This window comes from Sturnira hondurensis, unplaced genomic scaffold, assembly GCF_014824575.4.
Source record: "Sturnira hondurensis isolate 20B ecotype Veracruz unplaced genomic scaffold, ASM1482457v3 Scaffold0021795, whole genome shotgun sequence".
Classification (NCBI taxonomy): Eukaryota; Metazoa; Chordata; class Mammalia; order Chiroptera; family Phyllostomidae; genus Sturnira; species Sturnira hondurensis.
In genome coordinates, this window is record NW_028094426.1 from 13,200,624 (window position 1) to 13,222,949 (window position 22,326).

The 22,326-nt window shown below is 44.7% G+C and overlaps 1 protein-coding gene and 1 pseudogene across 3 annotated transcripts; one reads left to right on the plus strand and one right to left on the minus strand.

Annotated features, from left to right (window-relative positions):
- The window catches only part of LOC118978416 (60S ribosomal protein L4-like), a 47,613-nt pseudogene extending 47,180 nt beyond the window's left edge, over positions 1-433 (minus strand).
- YBX3 (Y-box binding protein 3) lies at positions 180-21,906 on the plus strand. Of its 3 annotated transcripts, none has more exons than XM_037033795.1 (10): positions 180-687; positions 4,405-4,468; positions 5,417-5,450; positions 7,824-7,913; positions 9,512-9,634; positions 12,799-13,014; positions 18,164-18,252; positions 19,862-20,033; positions 20,686-20,784; positions 21,756-21,906. In XM_037033795.1, exons 1-9 carry the CDS (start codon positions 432-434, stop codon positions 20,749-20,751), a joined length of 1,110 nt encoding a protein of 369 aa, XP_036889690.1. In that variant the 5' UTR covers positions 180-431; the 3' UTR covers positions 20,752-20,784; positions 21,756-21,906. The 3 variants fall into 3 exon arrangements, with proteins under 3 accessions (XP_036889690.1, XP_036889689.1, XP_036889691.1); XM_037033794.1 differs by having other exon boundaries at positions 183-687; positions 18,164-18,261; XM_037033796.1 differs by lacking the exon at positions 12,799-13,014 and having other exon boundaries at positions 190-687; positions 18,164-18,261.
- Positions 21,907-22,326: the final 420 nt, after the last annotated feature.

Here is a 22,326-nt window from a genome sequence, read left to right on the forward strand (position 1 = left end):
CTTCAAACTTACCCTTGCTTTCTCTAATCCCCACCTCAGCCCCTGCGCTCCAGTCTCGGGCGGATGCGTGGGTTAGAAAGGGCACCAGGCTCCTTTAAATGCTAATAGAGTCGATGCCCGACTCCGAAGCCAACTTTCCCCACCCTCTTCCCTCGCCCGCCCTTCCCTCCCCGGCCCGTGCGCCGCCTAGAAAAACTTGTGCGGGGCCATTTTTGGGGCAGTAAGATCCAGCGAGGAGCCCAAGAGCAAGCGCGCAGCCCGAGAGCTCGAGCCGCCTCCGCCGCGAGACCCCACCCCGGCCGCCGCCGCCTCCCGCGCCGCGAGATCCGCACCGGCCTCCCCGAGAGCGAGCCCGGCTGTCGCGACCACCAGCCGCGCTAACCGCCGACCAACCGCCACCGAGGTGCCCGAGTGAGAGCAAAGGAGGCGGCATGAGCGAGGCCACCACCACCACCACCACCGCCGCCGCCGCCGCCCTCCCGCAGGCTCCGGCGGAGGCGGCCGCCGCGGTCCCCCAGGACTCCGCGCCCAAGAGCCCGGCGGGCGGCGGCGCGCCCCAGGCCGCTGCCACGGCGCCCGCTGCCCTCGTCGCAGGAAACCCGGGTGGGGACGCGACCCCCACGGGCCCCGCAGCCCCGGCCTCTTCAGCCCCCGCCAGCAGTGAAGACGCAGAGAAAAAAGTTCTCGGTGAGTCAGTCCCGGGAGTTTAGGGGCTGCCCCGGGCGGGGCGGGCTGCAGCCAGAAGCCGAGCACGTGTGGGCATCGCCAGTTGCATTTCCCCCTGGTGTGGGGAGCACCGTGTGGGGTCTCCAAGGGCGTGGGTGCCCAGCACCAGGGGCTGCAGCGCGCTGGTCCTGCAGGCGCTCCCAGGTGAGCGCGTGGCGCCCTGCGCTCCTCGCCGTCTGGTGCGCGTTTCTCCTGGTCCTGGGCCAGCAAGTTGGGTCTTACTTTGGCCACTGTCGCACGTTTCCCTTGATTTGGTCCGGAGAGAAAAGGAGCGGCAGTCCGAAAAAGGACCCAGGGTGGGGATGAAGGTGGATGTTGGGGAGGAACAGACACGTGGGATGGCGACTTTGGAGTCACTGCGTAAGATCTGGGTGGCGACAGGATTTCCTTTGGAGAAGAATGAGGCGCTCGTGGGAGACGGGAAAGGAAAGGTGGAAAGGCTTCTTGCGGGGGAGGCTCAGGTGTCTGTCCCCGACGCCCTTCCCACATTGGCACGGGAAAGGCACCACGCTTCTGTCGGCCACAGGCGGGGAAAGGCGTGTTGCAATCCTCTTGGGTCTTGGTCCCCCGTCCTCCTCCCTCCCTGTGCCCACTGCAGTGCAGAACCTGTTTCACTGTTTACCAATCGCTACACGTTTTCTTCTTCCTGGGCTGTGGGAACGCACTTGGTGCGGCAGCTGGAAAAACTTAGTAGGAAGTGTGGGTATGACGTTTGTTCGCTACATCGTTATCTTAGCGAGTTAAACTTTGGAAATAGGCGATAAGACGTTCAGGGTTTTTTTGTTGTTGTTGTTTTGTTTTTTTTGGGGGGGGTGGGCAGAGCGTCGGAGAAGGTCTCTGTGGTCGTCGTTGGTTTTGTCACGTACTGCAGCCTTCTCTCAAGTAACGCCCTGTGTCCCCGTAGGAGACCTTAAACGGGCTTACAAAGCACGTGGGTGGTGAATAAGCTTTCTCATGGGTGTATGCCTGTATCATTCACTGCCTTTTAAACAGGAAAGTTAAGAGATAGTGTAGGATGCTTCAAATAAATTTTTGGTATTTTGGGTACGGTGTGTTTGATCTCTCAGAGCCTTTCCAATTTTCTAGGAAGAAAATTAAGAGGTTAATGTGAAGAAAGTAATATGATTCCACGTCCCTTACCTTGAGAGGCCTGTCTCCTGTCTCCCCCGTCCCCTTCCACCCCAGGGGTTTTATTCAGTTAATGCCAACAGCATGCTAAATGTAGCCTGTGTAGGTTAAGAAATGAAATAGCTGGCATTTTGCTGGACTTAAAGTTGCTGAAGTCTAGTCCACATTGAACTGGGATATTTCCAACAAGTGTTTCTTGGAACGCCTGTGCAGAATGTCTGAGAGAGACAGCCTTGAGTTATCCAGAGTGGTGTTTGGATATATCCTTTTTAAAACTTATCTTGTGTAAAGGAAATTTTGCAGTTTTTCACTTAATCCTTCTACCCTTTGGGGTCTATCTAAAGTAACTTCTGGATTTGAAAGCAGGTATTGGCAAAGACGAAGGAAACATAAAGTTACTTTTTGTCAATCACCAACGGCTGTTAAGCCTCTCCCACATCCTGGTGATGAGCCTGGAGGTCGTTTATCTCTCCCCTGCAACTCCAGCTCTCAGAATGAAGGGCAGCCGGCTGCGGGGCGCACCCCCTCCTCGTCCTGCTGTCTCTCCTTTGCCAAGCAAACACGTGGGTGCCTAAACTGTGCCAGGCACAGTGCTGGCTAAAATGGAACTCGGGTTTGGGATTCTCCCATTTTAGTTTTTACAAACAGTCTTTACCTTCAGTGTGGATACAGCCATCGTAGGCCAGGAAAAGCAGTTTACCTGGGTGAAAGCGCTCTGCTGATGACCCCGGCGGAAACCACGTGGGCTTCCTCTGTCTCCCCTGCTTCTCCCTTTGTGTATGTAAAGTGAGTTTATGGTTTTAAAGCAAAAAGGGTGGGTCAGTGTGTTAGGCCACATGGCATGATTGGAAATATGTGTGGGATTGGGGAAAAATTTTTAAATCACATTGGGGGAGTAAAAATAAGCTTCAGCTTTGGTTGAAGTTAGACTTGAAAATCATTCTTTATCTTTTCCCCTATTATCATGTTGCTGTTCTGATCAAGGTTATTCCTTTGACAGTGGTAAACATTAACTTACATGAAAATGAGTCAAAAACGGTTCCTTTATATTTTCCCAGGACATTAATTAGGGCAAATGACAAGAGTCATTAATGGTGAATCATCTGAAATAATGTATGACTTAAAAGCATATGATTTATCAAAAACAGTCTACTTTTGTGGACATTTTTTCTTCTTTGCCCTAATGCTGGGATTCGAAAGGCCTAAAACTGACGATTCCGATGGTTTAACTCTTCATTGGAGAGGTCTTTGTTCCTTGGTGCCAAAGAGTTGGATATTGCTGAGGCAATAGTAAGCTAAATGACTTGAGAGCATAAAGAATTATTTTTTTATTTTTACTAAGAGACCTAAAGTATTTCCTCAAGCATGTCAGTCTAGCAACACTCAGAAATAACCCTGCTCACAACAAAACAAGTTCTAATTACTGTTTTAGTCTTGCATTTAAAAACCGAATCCTCATTGTTTATCCTTGGAAATTATAAATTTTGTATCTCAGAGAGGCAGCAAGGATTAATGTTAATTATTACTTTCCTTCTCTACTAAGTTTTTTTTTAAAGGTACTCTATTGTCAGATTTCCTGTTTCATTGAGTCTTGATAATTGCTTTATGCACTTCCTGAATTTAGACATGGGCATTTCTTAGAGGTACTGATTCTTAGAGGCATTTGCAATTGATTGAAAGGAGTCACCTCAGGTCTTACTTGATGGCTGAAATAATTGTGAATCTATGGAGTACAAGTTATATAACCCTACTCTTTGTTTTATGTTAAAATCTGGTGTACAGAAATGGTCCTACTCGTGACGCAAAGGAGAGACCATCAGCAAGTTTAAGAGGGGATTTGACAGAAAGTGCTGGGTTTGATCCCTGCCAGCTGCAGGGAGTAGGGTAAACAGTGACACAGAAGTCCAGGCGCATCCCTGAGGTTTGAAAAGTCCTGTTGCATCATGTCTCGGGGTGGTGAGTGCACAGCGGGATTGAGGCAGCATCAGTTCTATTCTTACTCCTGACTCCTCTGATGGGCCACCGTGTGGCAACGAGACAAGCCACTCTGTGTTGTATCTCTGTAGATTAGCCATCAACAAGGAGCTACTGTTTCACGTGATAACGTTTGCCAGTGTTCCCAAGTGTGAAAGTGATGGGTTAAGGTCCTTTGTATTTGCCTTGTTCGCCTATCTGTATTCTCTTTCACTGCGACCCTTCTTTTGCACTTACAAGATTTTTTGGTGTTTAAAAAACTTTTTTTGTTGTTTTTCCTTAAACACTGTTTCTCAGTTTTAATTATTGCAGAAATGCATAGACTTATGGCCACTCCTTATCTGAGGACTTTACCAGAAAGTTTACCAGGGAAAAAAGGTTTAGTCTTCTGAAAAGTATTCCCTTATAATGTCTTTACTTGTTCCATTTTCTTTTTCTAATGTATTCTGAAATTAAGCTCATAATGATTTCTTCAGGTATCTTTAGGCTTTACATAGCGCTGTCAAGATCTTAAATGATATGAGTTTTATCTCCTTGTACATCAGCAATTAATTTATTTGCTTAATCCTATTTTAGCCACCAAAGTCCTTGGCACTGTCAAATGGTTCAACGTCAGAAATGGATATGGATTTATTAATCGGTATGTGTGCACGCATCTCTGCATATCTTAAATGCATACTTCTGTTGTGATACCAGTAGTTATAAATTCTTTAGCATGCTTTGTTAATGACTTATATAAGTTTTAAGGTTTGTAAGCACTGTAAATATTCTCATTGCTTAGTTACTTGCCATTAAATGTTAATTAAAATACATTTCCAGAACGTTAAATAAGTAACTTATTTTACAGAATCTAGCCATTAAAAAGAAAAAATGGGGGAATAATTCAGAAACAGGAAGAACCTGAGGTAATTGAGCCCATGTCCATAGTGTCAGAGATGCAGAAATGGAGACTGGTTAGGCAACTTTCCCAAGGTCACTTCAACTAGTGCGTAACTGCCCTGGAACGATATAGTTCCAAGTCCTGTGTAGGAACTAGTGTTTTCTTTAAACCATGGTAACTTCTAACCATATAGGAATGAGAATATAAGTGCAAGCTCGTAGGAGTATTATGTATTTATATGATATTATAGTTTTCTATGCTCCCCTACCCCCGACCCCTTTCTGAAAAAAATTCCTCCAGTTTCTTCCTTGTCTGTTTTGCTGAGGTGGGGGGTGAGTTAGGCTGGGGTGGTGGTGGTAGGGGCTGTTTTTGGTTTCAGTGTAAGGAGAGCCTAGTTCACAGCTGTGCCCTGTCCTTTTAACCGGCTTGCTGTGCTTTCGCTGGGAGGGAAATCTGGGGCTCCGATTACACACCATGTGACTTAGAGGGAGATGAGAAGGAGGGGACAGTTCTGTGTTGAATCTCTGCACCTGGATCTAAGCACTGTGCTAATGCGGAGGAGCAAGGTGAGTATCTCGAGGGGTTAGAAGTTTTCCGTGAGGATTGAGTCCAGGCATCTGAATTGAGGTTAGAGGATCAACAAACATTTTCGATGTGTTTTAAAGCCTTGAGATAAACTTTAGTTGTTTTTCTTTTGTCTTCCAACAGAAATGACACCAAAGAAGATGTATTTGTACATCAGGTAAGACGGGTAATAAATGTTACGTTTTATCTGTGAAGAGAGAGGTGTCAGTAATATGCTGTTGTTCCATTCCCGAATTTAGTCCTGCACATCATTATGCCACCCCAAACTCTCTCGGTGACTTTATTTTGGCGAGGGAGCTCAGTTCTACATTTCACGATTGGCAGGTGAGCACTCAGTCCCGTCACAGCCATTGTTTTCCCATGGTTTTTATTTTTGAGTGCCAGGAAGTAATAGGCAGTTCGACCACTTGTTAATTTGTGAAGCCTTTGAATCCTTAGCAAAAACCCTGTTTCCTGCCGATGCCCTGCTCCCCGGACTCCGCAGTCCCCCCAGAGTGTGGTAGGCATGCACCTGGCTCTGGGCCTGGATGGAGGCTGGTCCGAGCTCCTCCAGCTTGCAGCCAGCGGCGCAGATGGTTGGGGTGTGTCTGTAAGACAGAGAAAACGGCCTGTTCCCAGGACAGTCCTCATTCCTGTGAGAGGCAGGCGCAGTGGGCACATGGCCGGGTCGAAAGGCCAACACTGCCTTACATTTAAAGCAAAAGTAGAAAATGGGTAAAACGTGGAAAATATGGGCTTCTCTGCTACAGGAGCTCAGCCTTTCTTTACATCATTGGCCTAGGATGTTGTTTATTCTGTTGCCATGTATCCTGGACTTACTTTACAAAGTACATGAAAAAAACACCTCTCCTTGCTGTCCTTTTTTGTGTCATGTTTTCAATGAGTTGTCTCAAATGTGTGTGCAGTTCCCAGTGTATATCAGCAGGGAGCACAGAGGCAGGTTCTGTTACCAGCACATGGACCATCAGGGCTCTGCCAAGCATTCGGTTTCCAGTGGTTTTGCTGCCTTCTGTTGGGGAGAGAGAGAGAGACAGAGACAGAGAGAGAGAGTGTGTGTGTGTGTGTGTGTGTGTGTGTTGGGTGGGGTGGGGTGGGGTGACTGGCAATAGTGACAGCTAAGAATAAACCCTGTTTGTGGTGCCTATTGTTTATATTTCTGCTTGAGTGGATATAGTTCAGTTGTATCTAGATAATTTGCGTAGGTTAACTTCTAAAGTCATGACAGACTGACAGGAAGTGTTGCTTATAATAAATACCAAGGGGTTGGCAGACAATTTGGGGTAAGAACTGCACGTTTGGTGGCGGCAGGAGTAAAAGGGCCTTGCAAGTGCCTGCACTGGGGGCCGGCTTTGTGAGCCTGCGAGCGAGTGTGTGACCTGATTCCAGCCCCTGTGTGCTGTGGGGTGAGTCACCGCACTGTGTTGAGGCCTGCCCAGTTTAACAGGAAAAAGCGAGGGAGCCGGCAGGGAGGGGCTGGCTTTGGAATGGCTGAATGCTCATGCTGTGTGCGCGTATATCCTGTCCCGAACTGCCTTTTTCCTCTGTGGGTGAAGTCTCGGCTCCATTGGCTCATTCTTTTACTTTTTTTTTCCTTCCTCCTACTCAGAGTAAGGGAAGGGCTAGATTACACATGCCCAGTCGCTTTATAAAATAAAGTTGACCTAATTCCATAGAAACTCAGAGCCCCTTTAACTATTTAGAGATGCCAGCTAAAGAAATGGAAATTGATTGCCAGAATGATGCCACTCCCCTCTTCGGGCTGAAGAAGGAACCTCTAATTGTAGGCACGTACTTAGATGCAGATGTTTCATGCAGGAGAATGTCCCCATTAACCTTTTAATGTGTTGTCAGAGACAAAGCATGGTGTGATGGGGAAAATGTTGAATAAATATACGGACTCAGTACAGGGGTATGAATTTCCTCACCTACCCGCCTCCCCCCCCCCCCACCTCCCACTGCCAGCATCTTTAATGTGGCCTCAGATACACATCATTTATCAGCCTCATGCTTCCTCATCCATAAAATGAGTGGTATGGGTGGGAGATAAGCCAGATTATAAGTAATGTTCTGATTCCTGAGGTAGTTTTGAATATTCTCTCAGAAATACTTACCCCTTGACGTTGTCTAATTCCTTTTTCTTATTTGTCATCCCTCCTCCCCTTCACATAATTCTTTAATACCTTTTGAGGGAAGCACTTTCTCTTGTCTGCAGAAACCTTTATACCTAAAATACGTGTGGGTGTGTGTATAAGAGTTCACCAAGACATCCGACCCCGTCCGATGGAGCTGCAGTCTGAATGTCTGAGGATGACTAGTTCAAGGGCACTAAGTGAACCGTGTCAAGACTGGGTGACCAGGCTGAGAACAGAATCTCTCTCAGAGATTCATGGTAGTAGGAGGATGATCAATTTAAAAAGTATGAATAACAATAAGTCGACAGTCTCTTCAATATCCCCAGTAAACTGGAAAGCAATGGAAGGTTATCAGTACTGACATAAACTTCAGTTTGTATCGTCTCTTCTCTTTACAGACCGCCATCAAGAAGAACAACCCACGGAAATACCTGCGCAGTGTAGGAGACGGAGAAACTGTGGAGTTTGACGTGGTTGAAGGAGAGAAGGTGAGAGCAGGTTGTGACTGGGTGTCAGAGTGAGCTGGCACCTCGTTTTCGTGTGGCGCCAAGAAAGTCGTCTGTCGGTCCCATATGAATTCATATTCCTTTGTCTTTGTATGACAGGAAGAAGTGGCTTTTAAGTAGAAATATTGTTGATATTGGATGTCATAAATATTTTGGATACCGATTATGAAAGACAATTTCATGTCTCATTTAATAAATGACAACACCTATTTATGGAAGGACGCACTAATTTTTCAAGATTTAAAATGACATTTCATTTTAAGAAGATTAAAATTTAACTTGTTATGTATAAATAAAACTTTCAGGCTGTGATTTTTAATAATGTCAGTAATACACAGTGAAGAATGTTTCAATCTCAATAAAACAGGATTCAAATAGAATATAATCATTGTGGTTTGGGCTTGGAGTTTGGAAAGCCAAAGGCTTCTTAGGCTTCTGAATGGACTGTGTAACAGCTTTGTTCAGATGAAGTTACTCTGTCATCTGGAACGTATCTCCGGATTGTTTTTAATGCTGTTATATATTTAATTCCAATATTAGCAACACCCCTAATGGTTTGTTTTCAGTCAGCAGTGGACTACAGATGACAGTAAAGCAACACAGCAGTAAGCAAACGTTTTAAAACCATACATGGTGCAGCCGTCGTGGCACTTAGCCGTGGCCGCTGAGTTATAAACTAAGCAGGTACACACACACCCCGTCTACCATTCTATAGTCCATATTCTTAGTGGCTCCCAAACTGTTCTGTTTTAAACGAAAAATGCTTTATTTCCTGTAATATAGTAACTTAAATGATGCCTGTACTGATGTGATCCCCAGGGCCTCTTGGAGATTCAAATGCTGGCCCGTAATGATCTCTAGTATCTTGTTTTGTCGAGTGAATTTGACCTCTGTCTGTTTCACCGTGTAGTTCACCTCTGTGTTTTCAGAACTTGAGGTTTTACAAATTGACACAGGGTGTGAAATACACTCTTTTGAGTCGTCTTGAATTTCTTTGTGTGTTTGAAGCATTGTATTCGTTTGCTCGTATGAGAGTAAGCATGCCAGGACTGGTTCAAGGAGAAGAGGCAGGACTACGGAGGGACGGCGTGTGTGGAAGCTCCGTATTACTAAATCCAGGGTCCCTCACTCCTGCTGCTGCCAAGTGTCACTCTGGGTCCTTGCTGGACAGAGCCGCGTGAGCCTGGGAATAGGGATTCCCTTGGTGCCTGTGACAAGAATAGGGAAGTCAGCATTTTCGAGGAAGACACCATTATCTCAGTTATTTCCCACCGAGGAACATCCTTTTCTTGGTCTTGCATTCCTTCCTTTTCGGTTGTTATGTATTGACCAGTTTGCGTGCTTCGAAGAGGGGTGTGTTGCTTTTGGACTCAGTTAAGACCAAACAAGAAGTTAGCACTTAGGCTGCATGAACCAACGAGCTGTGTGTCCATTTCAATCACAACATCGTTAGAACGTGGGTGTATTTTTGAGGTCTAACCATGGGAATTGCCAGTCTCGAACCGTCTGGCTGCTGATGGTTGTTGTTGGGGTGTTTAGTGTCTCTTAAATTTTGAGGCTGTCCTTCTCTTCGGTGTCAGGGTGCTGAAGCAGCCAACGTGACCGGCCCCGACGGAGTTCCGGTAGAAGGGAGCCGCTACGCTGCGGATCGGCGCCGCTACAGACGAGGCTACTATGGCAGACGCCGCGGACCTCCCCGCAACGTAGGTTGCTCTCTCTTCCGAATCGGCGACTGAGAAAATGTTCACCTCCAAAATTCAGTGTCCTTACTTCGAGCTGATATGCACTGTATCTTCTCCTGGAGATACAAAGTGGTTTCTTTTTATCTGGTGGGGAACTTTTAGGGCCTAGAATTTATCCATAGCTCCTAGTCTCACTAGAAACTTGCCATTGAAACGTTGTGTCAGTTTGTATGTACTTGCCTGCAAGTAACAGACATTTTGTTATCTTGTAACAAGAAAGCTTAATTAAGGCAGGCTGTGCCAAGGTAGTCAAAAAGGCAGTCTCTTCATTGGGCCAGAACCTAGTCTTAGGGCATTCACTAGTAAAGGGGAATGGGATCTCCATGACGGAGATCTCAAACCTGTTGTTCATCCCTTGGCACTGGCATTGTTGACCTCTAAGAAAATCAGCATCTGGTTGGCCAGGAAGAATGGAAAATAGCTTGGGAATAGGCAATAAACAGTGCTAGCCACAGAAAATATTACATTTACCTCGAGTAAGTGGGTGTTTTATTTAGCATAACATTTATTTTATTTTAACGTAGAGTAGTAAGTAATTCTCTGGATTTTTAGTTTTATAAAAACATTTCTGTATGTATGTATTTATTCATTTATTTATTTTAGAAAGAGGGGAAGGAAGGGAGAGAAGGGGAGAGAAACATTTGATCAGTTGCCTCTCACATGCACCTTGCCTGGGGATTGGGCCTGTAACCCAGGCATGTGCCCTGACCAGGACTCAAACCAGCGACCTTCTGTTTTGCAGGCCTGGGCCCACCCAACTGAGCCACACCCAGCCAGTGCTGGATTTTTAGTTCTTTAGATTTCTTCCAATCCAGGTGAAGGGGTTTACAACCAAGTCTAGCTAGAGCTGTCTTAGGAGGTTCGATAGAAATACTGCCAAAGCACCCAAATAGAATCCTGTTCCTTGGTGGTTATGAGGATTCTGTGGATTTGAGCCAGTTTTTGATGGTTCTAGAATCAGTGCCTGGGATTGGCACCACAATAAACCCAAGATGCTTTGTAAGCATGGGACTGGGGCTGCGTCAGTCATCCAAGGAAAACTTGAAAAGTCTCACCAGAATCAATACCTGCAAATTGAGAGTGATTTATCTTCATGCTTTTGATAGATTTACATCTTTGTGCGTAGCAGAATGGTTCCCCTCTTCATTCTCTCGTCTTCACACCCTGCCCAGATTGATTTTTATCATATTGTTGGTGACATCTTGTTTTCCGTTTCGGTATTTTCCTTATCCCTGATTTGCTTATCCTGTTTGATTTTTAATAAGAAGCTGTGCAGGGGATGGAGGTGGGAATGAGCTACCACAGCATTTACTCTGTCAGATTAACTCAAATCCATTGGATTCATGGAGCTCCAGTTGCGAGTATGTTGATTCCTACGTTCATTCAGAAGTAAAAATGATAGAAAACCTTTGGTGAAAAATTTCCCTTTAGAAGACTTTTAAGCTCAGCTGGAAATTGTGAAATCATGCATGTAAAGGGTATTTAGAAATGTCAGTTCTGAAAGTGTACATAAAGGTTTTCTGTTCTAATGTGTTTAAGGCCTCACAGCTCAAAAGTATGTTTGCCAATGGTGCTGCCATTATTTTTTAAGCCTTACACTTAATATTTTGGTGAACATTTTCTATGTATCTTTACATAATTGGGGGTCATGTCTGAAATAGGTTTTTTACAAAGAGTGGAATGGCTTGACTGGACTGAAAGTCAACTAGCTCAGCCTTTTGTTGAAGCCTTTCCTATCGGGCAATGTGGTTGCCCGAGTGGGGCTTGATCTGGGGGGTTCTGAATATTAAAAACCCTCCCTCTCCAAAAGAAATGGGCTATTCCGTTGTTAGTTTTGAATGAGAGAGAAACATGGCTCTTTTGTTCCATTTATTTAGGCAGAGACTCCTGGGTGTGCCCTGACTGGGGATCAAACCCTCAACCCTGATGCTCTAACCAACTGAGCTACCCGGCCAGGGCTAATTTGTTTATTTTTATTAACTGTATTTACTTACCTCATGACTATCTTTGGCATTTACACATCCCCTTTTAAAGTAAGATTTGAAATAAATTCTTTGAGGGATGTTTGGCTGTTTGTTTTTATTTTTAAGTATAAAATACTACTATATGATATGGTAATTTAACTACAGAAAAAAGTATAAAATGAGTCAGTATTTCCTTTTGTTAGTAAGGCCTATATTTAGAAACTACCTGTATATATTACTTACCACCATCTGAGAAAATGCAAGGAAAACTGTATTACTAAGCAAATAAAGAAAATCACACCATAAGTTAGTGGTTCTCAAACTTTTTGGTTTTTGGACCCATTTGTATGCTTAAATATTATTGAGGATCCCAGAGTCCTTATTTATTAAAATTGATTATATTAGAAATTAAAGCAGAAGTTTCAAAAATATTCAATTGATATAAAACAAATGCATTACATGTAAATGTAAATAACATTTTTATGAGAACTATATATTTTTAAATTGATTGAGAAGAGTGGCGTTGTTTGACTTATTGAGAAGAGTGGCGTTGTTTGACGTATTTGTTTGACGTATCTTCTATTAAACCAGAGGTTATATTAAACCAGAGGTTTGATAGAAGATACGTCAAACAACGCCACTCTTTTCCGTAGAACTATGAGAGCAGTTCCACATCGATAAGCCCCTCCCCGAAGGGTCCTGGAGACCCCGTCCACACTTTGAGAGCAGCCGCAGGAAGCAGACTATGTGGAACTGTTGATAACACCATGAAATATATTTTTTTCTTGACTTCCCTGACTTCGTCCCAGTGGGTGGCAGATGTTGGGAAACCCGCCTTCGGCTGGGCTACATATTACAAACATTGTAAATGCTGTTTGGGTGGTTGGTTAGATGACGGTTAAAATGAAGTAGATTGGTTGCTTTTGCTTTTCTGCTTCTCGATATTTTATTTGCATAGATCTCCTTTAATCTTAATGTAGTTTATCCCGGGTAATCACGTGATGATCTGGGTTAAATGCATTTTGTCTGTATAAAAAAGGATCATTATTCCTTCTGGGGAGGAAATATTTATTTCTTTTGGTGATACTCGTCCTAAATGGTATTCTTTGGTTCTGTCCTTGCTGAAACTTCTTCTGAACCTCTGTTTCTTTGCTTCGCTAGTACGCTGGGGAGGAGGAGGAGGAAGGGAGCGGCAGCAGTGAAGGATTTGACCCCCCTGCCGCTGACGGGCAGCTCTCTGGGGCCCGGAGTCGGCTGCGCCGCCCCCAGTACCGCCCTCAGTACCGCCCTCAGTACCTGCGGCGGTTCCCGCCGTACCACGTGGGACAGACCTTTGACCGTCGCTCACGGGTCTTTCCCCATCCCAGCAGAATGCAGGTAAAATTGCACCTGGGCCTTCTCTTCAGCAGTCCTCACCCCCCGTCCTTCCTCTGCCTCCTCTTCCTCCTCCTCCTCCAACACCGGCTGCGGGAAACCAAACCTTGCCAGTGGCTTCTTTGTGCCAGGAAAGCTGAGGCAAGGCCTGGAGTCTTTCATTCTAGTAACATTTCTCAGAGCGCCACCGCAGGAGCCATGCCTGCAACCGAGGACCCTGGCGGAAAGGGTGCTGGCCCTAGTTTGTGGGAGAAGCGAAGCAGAGAGACAATACGCTTAAGAGCTTAAACTCTGAAGTCAGTCAGACAGGCCTGGATTTGAATCTTGTCTCTGCCACTTATTATCTGTGAGCTTTTGAGAAAACCAGGCTTTAAAGAGATCAACATGTTCATCCATTAAATGGCTTTAATAACACACCTCTGCTATGGAGTTTATGATGATTAAGTCATAGGTAAAGACTCGAGCGCAGTGTCTGTAAATAGGATAGCTAGTGTCTGGGAAGTCCTTAATTTAGATGGGGTGGTGCTGACTGTTAAGAAACCCTATCAGGGAGGGGAGATTCTCCACTGATTCTCCTTTTTTTACTACAAAGTATTGATACAGCTGTTGTGAACTTGGCCTGTAATTTAGCAGGCCTCACACCAACTTTTCCGTCTCCAGAAACTTTGGAAAACGTAGGCAAGGACATCACTTTTAGTATCAGCAGCTACAAATTTTTCCTCTTGGTGTCCTTGGGTTGTTTTGCCGCCGAGTGTTTTGACTGAACATTATGTTCAGCCTGTTCTTTGCTCCCCGTCTCCTCTCCCATCATGCATGACGGTGTTCTTTCTACACCGCTTCTTGTTTGTGTCCTTCTAGTCTTTAACAGCTGTCCCTGACCAATGTGCTAAAAATAACAGGTGGACTCACACGGTTGGAGAGGTCGGGTGCATGGGGCGTAGTAGGTTCCTTCGGAGCCGCACTTTGGGCTTCTAGGAAATGAGGGCAGGAAGAGGCAGTGACTTGTAATGCACGGTTATTTTTAGAGTGTTAGGAGCACCGTCCCGAAATAATCATTTGTGGTATTTAGCACACATACACACACGTGTCATTTTTTTGAGGACACGATGATTCTTTTTCATATCGTTTGAAATAAAGTATATTTCACCTTAGGACTTGAGAGCCTGTTCACGGAGTCGGAGGTTGACCTAAGCTAACCAGTGTCATCAAGTGGAGATTCCCAAAACTTGCATGTGACTTCCAGGATGTCAGTGTAATGACTTAAAATTATAGGGAGAGCTGTTTAGATAGTAAAAGTGATTGAGGTCAAACAGAAAAGTCTTTCCAACACTTGCTCCTCTGTTCGAAACTTTGAAATTCATTGGACATGACAGTGGGAGAAAAAAAGTGATATGCAGGCCAACAGTATTTCTTTTATGTACAAAGGACACAGTATAGCATGGTCAGTGACCAAACGACCTCCCCTGTTTAAAGAAAATAATTCTCTGCGTATGAAATTAAGTAGAATTGGTGACTGGCCTAATACCAACTATTTATAGTCTTTGAGAAAAGAAATGTGTGATAGAGGAGAGGGAGCGACATTGTCTGGCATCTGCCAAGTGATCGACATTTGCAATCAGCTCTCCTTCAGCTTCCCTGCAGCTTTGTGAAGGCGACAGTGGGTGCCATACTTTTGAAGAGATTGGGGTGTTTGGGGAGGTTAACAGCTTTTACCTGAGGTTACATGGGTAAGAGGTGCTAGAGCTTCAATCTCCTTTTCCCATTCTGTCATTCCAGTAAACTCTCATCCTCTAGTGAAGTTCATTGTTCTTTCTGTCGTCTTTTTTTCTTTCCTAATTACAGTTCCTGAGAAAGAAGCAGGTTTGCTTGTTCAGACAACTACAGGGAGGCCGGTGTGGTTGGGGTGGTGTTGAGTGGAGAGGAGAGGGCTAGCAGGCGGGACTAGGGTGATATCTTAGAGCAGACCAGACATGCCTGGCAGACGGTAACAGGGACCGTTGACAGACTCTAAATGTGATAAAAAGGAATCAAGGAATCTGTACGGGGAAGAAACATTTAAGAGATCATTGGGCTGTTTTTAGAGGCTGGACCACAGGAGGCAACAAGTAGGGAGACGAGGTCACTGTTATCGCCCAGCGGAGAGATGATCGCCCAGCGGAGAGATGATCGTGACCCTGGCCTGGGTTGGAGTGCTAGCGTGGAGGTGTGAGAAGTGGTCGGATTCAGGGAGTGTTTTCAACACCAAAGTGACAGCATTTGGTACTGGAGTGAATGTGCAATGTGAGGAGTAAAGGGTACCCCTTTGTTGTGTTGTGTTTTGTTTTTTAATTTAAACGAATGAAGACTGAAGAAAGATTAGGTTTAGGAGGGAGGTGAAAATTATTCGGAGGCCTTTCCCCTGTATTACATTTGCATCCAAGTGGAGATGCCAGGTGGGCAAAATGAATTAATTAATAAATAAAGCAGAGTCAAGAGGTAGAAAGTGGCATGAGTTAAAGTGGCGTCACTCTAGGTAAGGTGGCTGGCAAAGTCTTTGGTGCTGTATTTGAGAAGAGACCTAAGGAAGCAGAGGAGCGAGTTATTCGGGTACTGGGACTGGCATGCGTGGCGGAGGGATTGCCAGGCACAGAGGCCGACGGGACCCTGAAGGGGACAGATGAGATTGCAGCTAGAACCTTGGAGACGTGGAGACATAGTGAAAGGCACAGTGTAGGGTGGGACTAACTATAAAATGGGTGAGGCAGAGAATTGACCCTGGGACTGAGTTCTGGGGCACACCAACGACTGCAGATGAGGAAGACGAAGAGCCTAACAAATGGCAATGAGAAGGGACAAGAAGAAAAAGTAGGTTTTGAGAAGGACATGCTGTGCTAAATGCTGCCAAAAAGGAGAGGGTGTTAGGTTGAGACCTGATTGCCGGGTTTGGTCACTTGGAGGGTGGTGGCGTGGTGAGGACAAACATACGATTTGGATAAACTCGAGAGAGCGCCGAAGTGGAGGAAGAAGACTAGTTTCTTCCCCCTCGAGGCTGTTTCTGTGGTGATGGTGATGGTTTCCGTCAGTGTGTGTGTCTGTGAAGGAGCCCAACGACGTGGAGCAGTGTCTGGAGGAGAATGAGGTTAGGGCGAGGTTTGGGCTTGATCTGATTTTGTTTTGACATTGACTGAGCTCTGTGCTGGTTCCCCTTACCCCTGCCCTTGCCAACAACTTGCTTGTGATGTCATTATGTCCTTAGATGGGCAGATCTAATGCCCCCCAACCCCCCACGACATACAATCGTTCATATGTGTGTGTGTGTGTGTACACATTGTGTGCGTGTTCCTTATTTCTGTTCACCAAAATGGCCTGGAATCAGTGACACCTTGGTAGCATTGGCCTTTCTGAATACCATTCTCCACTAAAAGGAAGCTCCTTTGGAGAAATGGCTGATTGCAGATCTGGACCAGAGATAGTACAATATGAACTTGGAACATCTTGTTGTGCCAGAAAGCAAGGAAGCGTGCAAAGAATGTTGGAGACGGGTCAGAAGGACATGAGCCCACTTGAGTGGGTTCCCGTCAGCCAGTAATGACAGTAGCAGGTTATAACTCACTGAATAAAATAGAAAACCGTGAGTCTGCACAGATACACACGGATGAATGAATGTACGGAGAATTTGATGAGAAATCAAATATTTGCAGACTTTGAAAGTACGTCTTCCAAATCCTCCTGAATTACAAAGGGAAAGGGGCCAACCACCTTGACTCCTGCTCCATGCAAGGGCTGTCAGTCGGGGTGTGAACCTGAACTCCCCCTGCCGGGATGCAGCCAGAGCTCAGTGTCGCTTCTGTGGCTTCTCTGCCATCCGCGCGGAAACTAAAGCATGGGAAACACCAAGCAGCTGCACTGGGAGGTATTTTAAAATATCTGGCCTGTAATATCTCCCCACCCCACCCCTCCACCCCCAAGCCTGTAATTTTTAATAGTGTCATGGTTGTGGAAACCAAGGAGGGATTGAAGGACTGTGTCAGAAAGAGAGACAACTAAATTCAGTGCATGGTTCTAAGTGGTTTTTGTTGGTTCATTTGTTTGCTTTTGCTGTAAAGGGCATTATTGGTGAGACTTGAATGGAGCCTGAGGATTAGATTCTATACATCCAACTTTTCTGTGTGTAATTATTTCAAAATAAAATAATTGAAAACGATAGCTTTTCAGCATGTTTGTGTGCCTGGATGGAAGTGATAGAGTAGAAAAGGGAAGAAATGCACCTTGAAGGGGAGATAAAGAGTAAGCCCCTTGTAGTCGGCGAGAGCGACGGGTTGGCTGTGGATATGAGCTTCGACCACTCATCCAGTGTAACGAGAGAGAAGAAAATTAATACAGATGTGGATGGCCTTGGTAACCTGTAGAAAGTATTTTCTGACTGCTCTTTTCTTAGTGAAATATGCAGAAGGAAGGGATGTTAGTTTTCAGTGGGAAAAAGAAGGTTGAGACTGTGGCTGTGATGTGTAGTGATTTTGAGAGGTTGCCAGCTGGCTTATTGTGTTTTGTTTTTGTCTATAGTTAGTCTTTCTTCCCCTGGAAGTTCTACAGTAAAATTATGATATTCCCACGGCTTAAAATAAATTTATCATTAAGAAAGTGTATTTTGCTTTTAAAAATGTTATGCTTAAATAAGTAGTGCAAACATACAAGGGGGACATTGTGAAAGGGAGGAATCGGAGGGGAGGCATAGTTAAGAGGGATGGGAGATGCTGTGACTGTAGAAACGTAAATACTGAAGGGACACCCAGTTTGTAGAGTTGGTGGGTCTGAGTTTGAGAAAGAGTTTCATTGCTCAAATGGAGTCTAACAGTGCATTTCCTTTCATACTGTAGGTTTTCTTTCAAAGGATGCATGGAACACTTCAAAATGTTAAACTAACATTGTGAAAAAACTAGTTACTCTGGAATAAGGCGGAAGACTTACCTGGCGGGAGCGTGTTTTTCTTTCTTTTCTGTCATTCACAAAGATCCAGTCAGTCAGCAGTTCCCTGTTGATTGAGAGTTCCCAGCTCTGTACGGAAGCCCTTTATCTTTTACGTTTCACCAACACCCTGAATGCAGCTGTGTGCTCTGTGCCTCCTGCATCTGGTAGCGTGGCACTCATTCCCAGCCCTGTTCCCTTCTCCTAGGCCGGTGAGATTGGGGAGATGAAGGACGGCGTCCCGGAGGGAGTGCAGCTTCAGGGCCCGGTTCACCGAAACCCAACCTACCGCCCCAGGTACCGCAGGTGTGTGGCGTTTTCCTCTAACTCACGACCGGCTGAAGGCCCCCCCCTGAGGGGTGGCAGAGTGGACGGGGTATTGTGGGTCTTGTTTTGTGGATTTATTATGAAGTAGAAGGTGTGGCTGCCCTGACCATATGGCCAAGTTTGGGGGGGCTCTGCCGTGCATGTGTTCAGATGCCTTGTGATATTCCGCCCCCCCCTACTTCGACAATTAGAACATTTAGGCTTTTTTCTTTACCACAGCATTATTTGTATTTGATAACTTTCTCATGACATAAATTATTCCTTTTTATTTTTAATGAAATAAGCAGAAATTAGTTGATGGGTAATTCAATCGTAGAGCTCCTTGCAGAGGAAGAACAAGTGCCAGGGATACTTGGGATTCTGTGTGGTCTGTTGACTGAGCCAGTCTAGTAGAAAGGTTAAATCAGGATATAGATCAGACTGTCTATTTAAATTCCTGCCCTGCAGTTAGTAGCTGTAACTCCTTCGGGAAGTTTGCAAATTCTTAAAGCCAGTCACTAGGTCTGTCAAATGGACATTAAGGAACGTTCTACAGTTGTCCGTAGGTTTAAATGCATAACACATCTGAGATAATTAGTAACGTGCCTGGCATAGTAGTCACTCAATAAATGTTAATGTTTACTGAGTAATATTAAATATTATTACTATCTATGATGTTAATATGAATGGAGTGGGTTATTTTATTTGTTCTTTATCCCTGTGAAGATTACAAATTGACTAGACCCCCTAAGATCCTTTTTCAGCTTTTTATATTATAAGCCTTACTGTTTATTTACCCTATCCTTGAGGGTAAGTGAAAGAAAGAAAAGAAAACCCAGCTTTGTTCCTGAATGCCATGTATAACACCTTGTAGTCTGGCGATGTGAGTTCGTTGAAGGGTGTGTAAGTGTATTATTTAGGGTGAGGAATTGTACACCCTTTGTATCCTTTTTCCTCCAATGTTCACTCCAGTTTTAGACGTAATCACTCTAATGATGAGTTACTAAGGACTGTCAAATAAAAGTGACTTCATAGAAATGTCGTAATGAAAATCGAGGACACAGGACAGCACGTGGATCCCAGCTCTGTCGGTCCCTAGCTGTGGCATCTTGACAAAGGTGTCGTGGACCTTTCTGACCTAGAAAACCAGCAGTCCTGTATGACTCAAACCGTGTTTATGTTCTCTGAACCGCTTGGATTTCTCACTGTAAATCTAACTCACTGAGTAGGTGTCGAAATTAAATGATTTAACATGAAACCCCCCCCAGCCCATGTTTAATCTTAGTCTCCATGAAACTCTGTTCATGGAGGGCAGATGCCAGACCACTTTGCTTTACTTTCCTGTGCTCTGCGCCCACATAGTATGTGCTCAGTACATGTTTATTCACAACAGTAGGTATTCAGATGAAGGGAGAAAGTGACGGGAAAAGTTATTTTTCACCCAAACTGTGTTCCATTTGCTGCATTAGCCTATGCATAATTCTAACAATAAGTGCCCGATCACTTGATTTTTCCGTCTTGAGAAAATGACTAAAACCCATGTTCTTGAGGACGCCTGCCCCATTGCGTTTCTCTCTTTTTGTCCTGTGCTCTGTTCTAGGGGGCCCCCTCGCCCGCGACCTGCCCCAGCTGTGGGAGAGGCTGAAGATAAAGAAAATCAACAAGCGGCCACTGGTCCAAACCAGCCATCTGCTCGCCGTGGGTACCGGCGCCCGTACAACTATCGGCGTCGCCCCCGCCCTCCTAATGCTCCCTCACAAGATGGCAAAGAGGTAAATCCAGGCAGCCGGCGGGGGCGACCCCAGATTAGCCTTAACCATGTCAAACGTTGGTGCTGTGTTCTAAGGGTGGTTTATAGTCTAATGACTGACACAACTATTCATATTTATATAGAATAGTTTATGGAAAATGTTATTTATAAATACCATATATATTATAAGTAATATAAGGTATGTTCACATAGTTTATATGCATTTATATGTATATTAACATTACACTTAAAGCCTGTACGTATATAGAGAGAGTATGCCCTGTACTTAATATGAACCAAATGTTTGAATTTCACTAAATCAGATTCTCTGAAAGAATCATCCACACCGTGGGGATTCGGAGCTAGTACCTTTAGGGCTGTCCAAACGAAGAACAGCTTTTACAGAGAAGAACCTGCTTCTAAGTGTGCGGAAAGTAATTGCATGTCATAGGCTTTTTGTAATGGAGAGTGGTGGGGTTGAGTTGCTGTTTGGAAGCCATTGTTCGGTGGTACTGATTTTTGACTTTTATTTGAGAATAAATGAAGTTTTGCTCCGTGATTTGCCTTCAGAGGCAAGAAGATCCCATCCACCTTTTGAGGCCTTTCCGCCTTGAGCTTTCCAGTGTCACCTGAATTGATTCGTCTCTGGCTTGTGGTTCTGTTTTGCGTTTTAGACCAAGGCGGGTGAAGTGCCATCTGAGAACCCTGCTCCAGCCACCGAGCAGAGCAGTGCTGAGTAACACCAGGCTCCCCCGGCACCTTCACATCGGCAGGTGAGAGCGTGGGCCGCCCAGGCTGCAGCTGATGTTTTCTTCTGAATGTCCGTGATTTCTCAACAGTAGCACAAGTCAGTCTACAGGAGCTCTGTGATTCACCTGGACCATTCCTCATCTCCACTGGGATTTTGAAGAAAGCGGTTTTGGTGTTCAAATATCTCTGAGATTGCCTTGTTTGTTTGTTTGTTTGTTTGTTTAGCTAGGCTTTGGGTACATAAACATTCAGACCGTTCATGAGAGGCCAATTTTTTTTCTGGACAGTTTTTAATTATTATAGTGTTAACATGGTAATCCCAGGTAGGAACACTTGAAAGTGTTACTTTTATGACACCTAGTGGCCAACTTGATCATTTTAAAGTGCCTGACCAGGCCTCAAAATTTTAGTAACAGGAAACTGATGTGCGGAAAAACTGGAGTGGTTTTCTCGTTCCCTTTTCCCTTTGATGAGGAGCGCAGATTTGGAGGCAGCGCAGTCCGGTGTGCAAGGGCCAGCAGGTCCTTATCCCCAGTGCAGGGTCTGCTGCTCATTTGCCCGCGACCTTGAGCAGTTCATTTATTTACCCTCTGCCTCAGTGATGGCCACTGCTGGTGGAGCGCAAACACTCGCTAGCCTGAGCCACTGAGGTCCTCGGAAATGTTCAGTGAGATAACGCCTATGAAATCGTTAAGCAGGGAGTGGTAAAGAATAACCTCTTTATACGGGTTAGCTTGTTACCTTCATTGTGGTTTCACTTTTATGTTCTGATTGTTCTGGTGTATAAAAATAGTTCATGCAAAACAGCTTCCGTTAAGTCAGTGCATAACAAGAATGATGCACAGATGTTGAGAAAGATACCCATGTGGATTTCGTTTAGAGCTTTTAAAATAGTGCATTTTGAAATACATGAAGAATAGTGTTTTCGCCTTTGTATTCTTTAACTCCTGGTTATTCTGTCCCTCTTTATAAGTTTGATTTTAATTTTTTCCAGGTGACCTAAAGAATTAATGATCATTCAAAAGCTAAAACAAAAGCAGACCACGACCTTTCCAACACCAAAGAGACATCCAAGCAATAAAGTGGAAGACTAATACCCCAAATGTGGACATTGGAATGTTTACAATTATTCTTTACAAACCAAATAAGCACAAAAGGAGAATGTCAGCCAGTGTTTCCAGCGATTTTGCTGGGAATGCCTGCACAGAAGACAAGAGAGCACCACCCCCCTACCCAGTTTCAGCACCCACTAGGTTTATATTTTTTTCCTGGTTTTACTGTTTTGATGATATGAATTGAAAGAAGAAATATTAATACCACATGGGGAAAACCCCAAAGAAATCTGAAATATATATAGTAAATGCTTTTTTTCCCTTTTCTGTTCATTTTGGATGCTGGTGCTAAACTTTCAAGTCTCGTGATTAAGAAAGGAATTTTATGCCCTGCTTATTTATTTCTAGGATGAGGGGAGGATGACATTTTTGCTTTCTTATGTGACTCTCTTTGAAAATGTGCAGCATGAAGTTCATCGAAAATAAAATTTTTACCCTTGAAAGGAAAATATA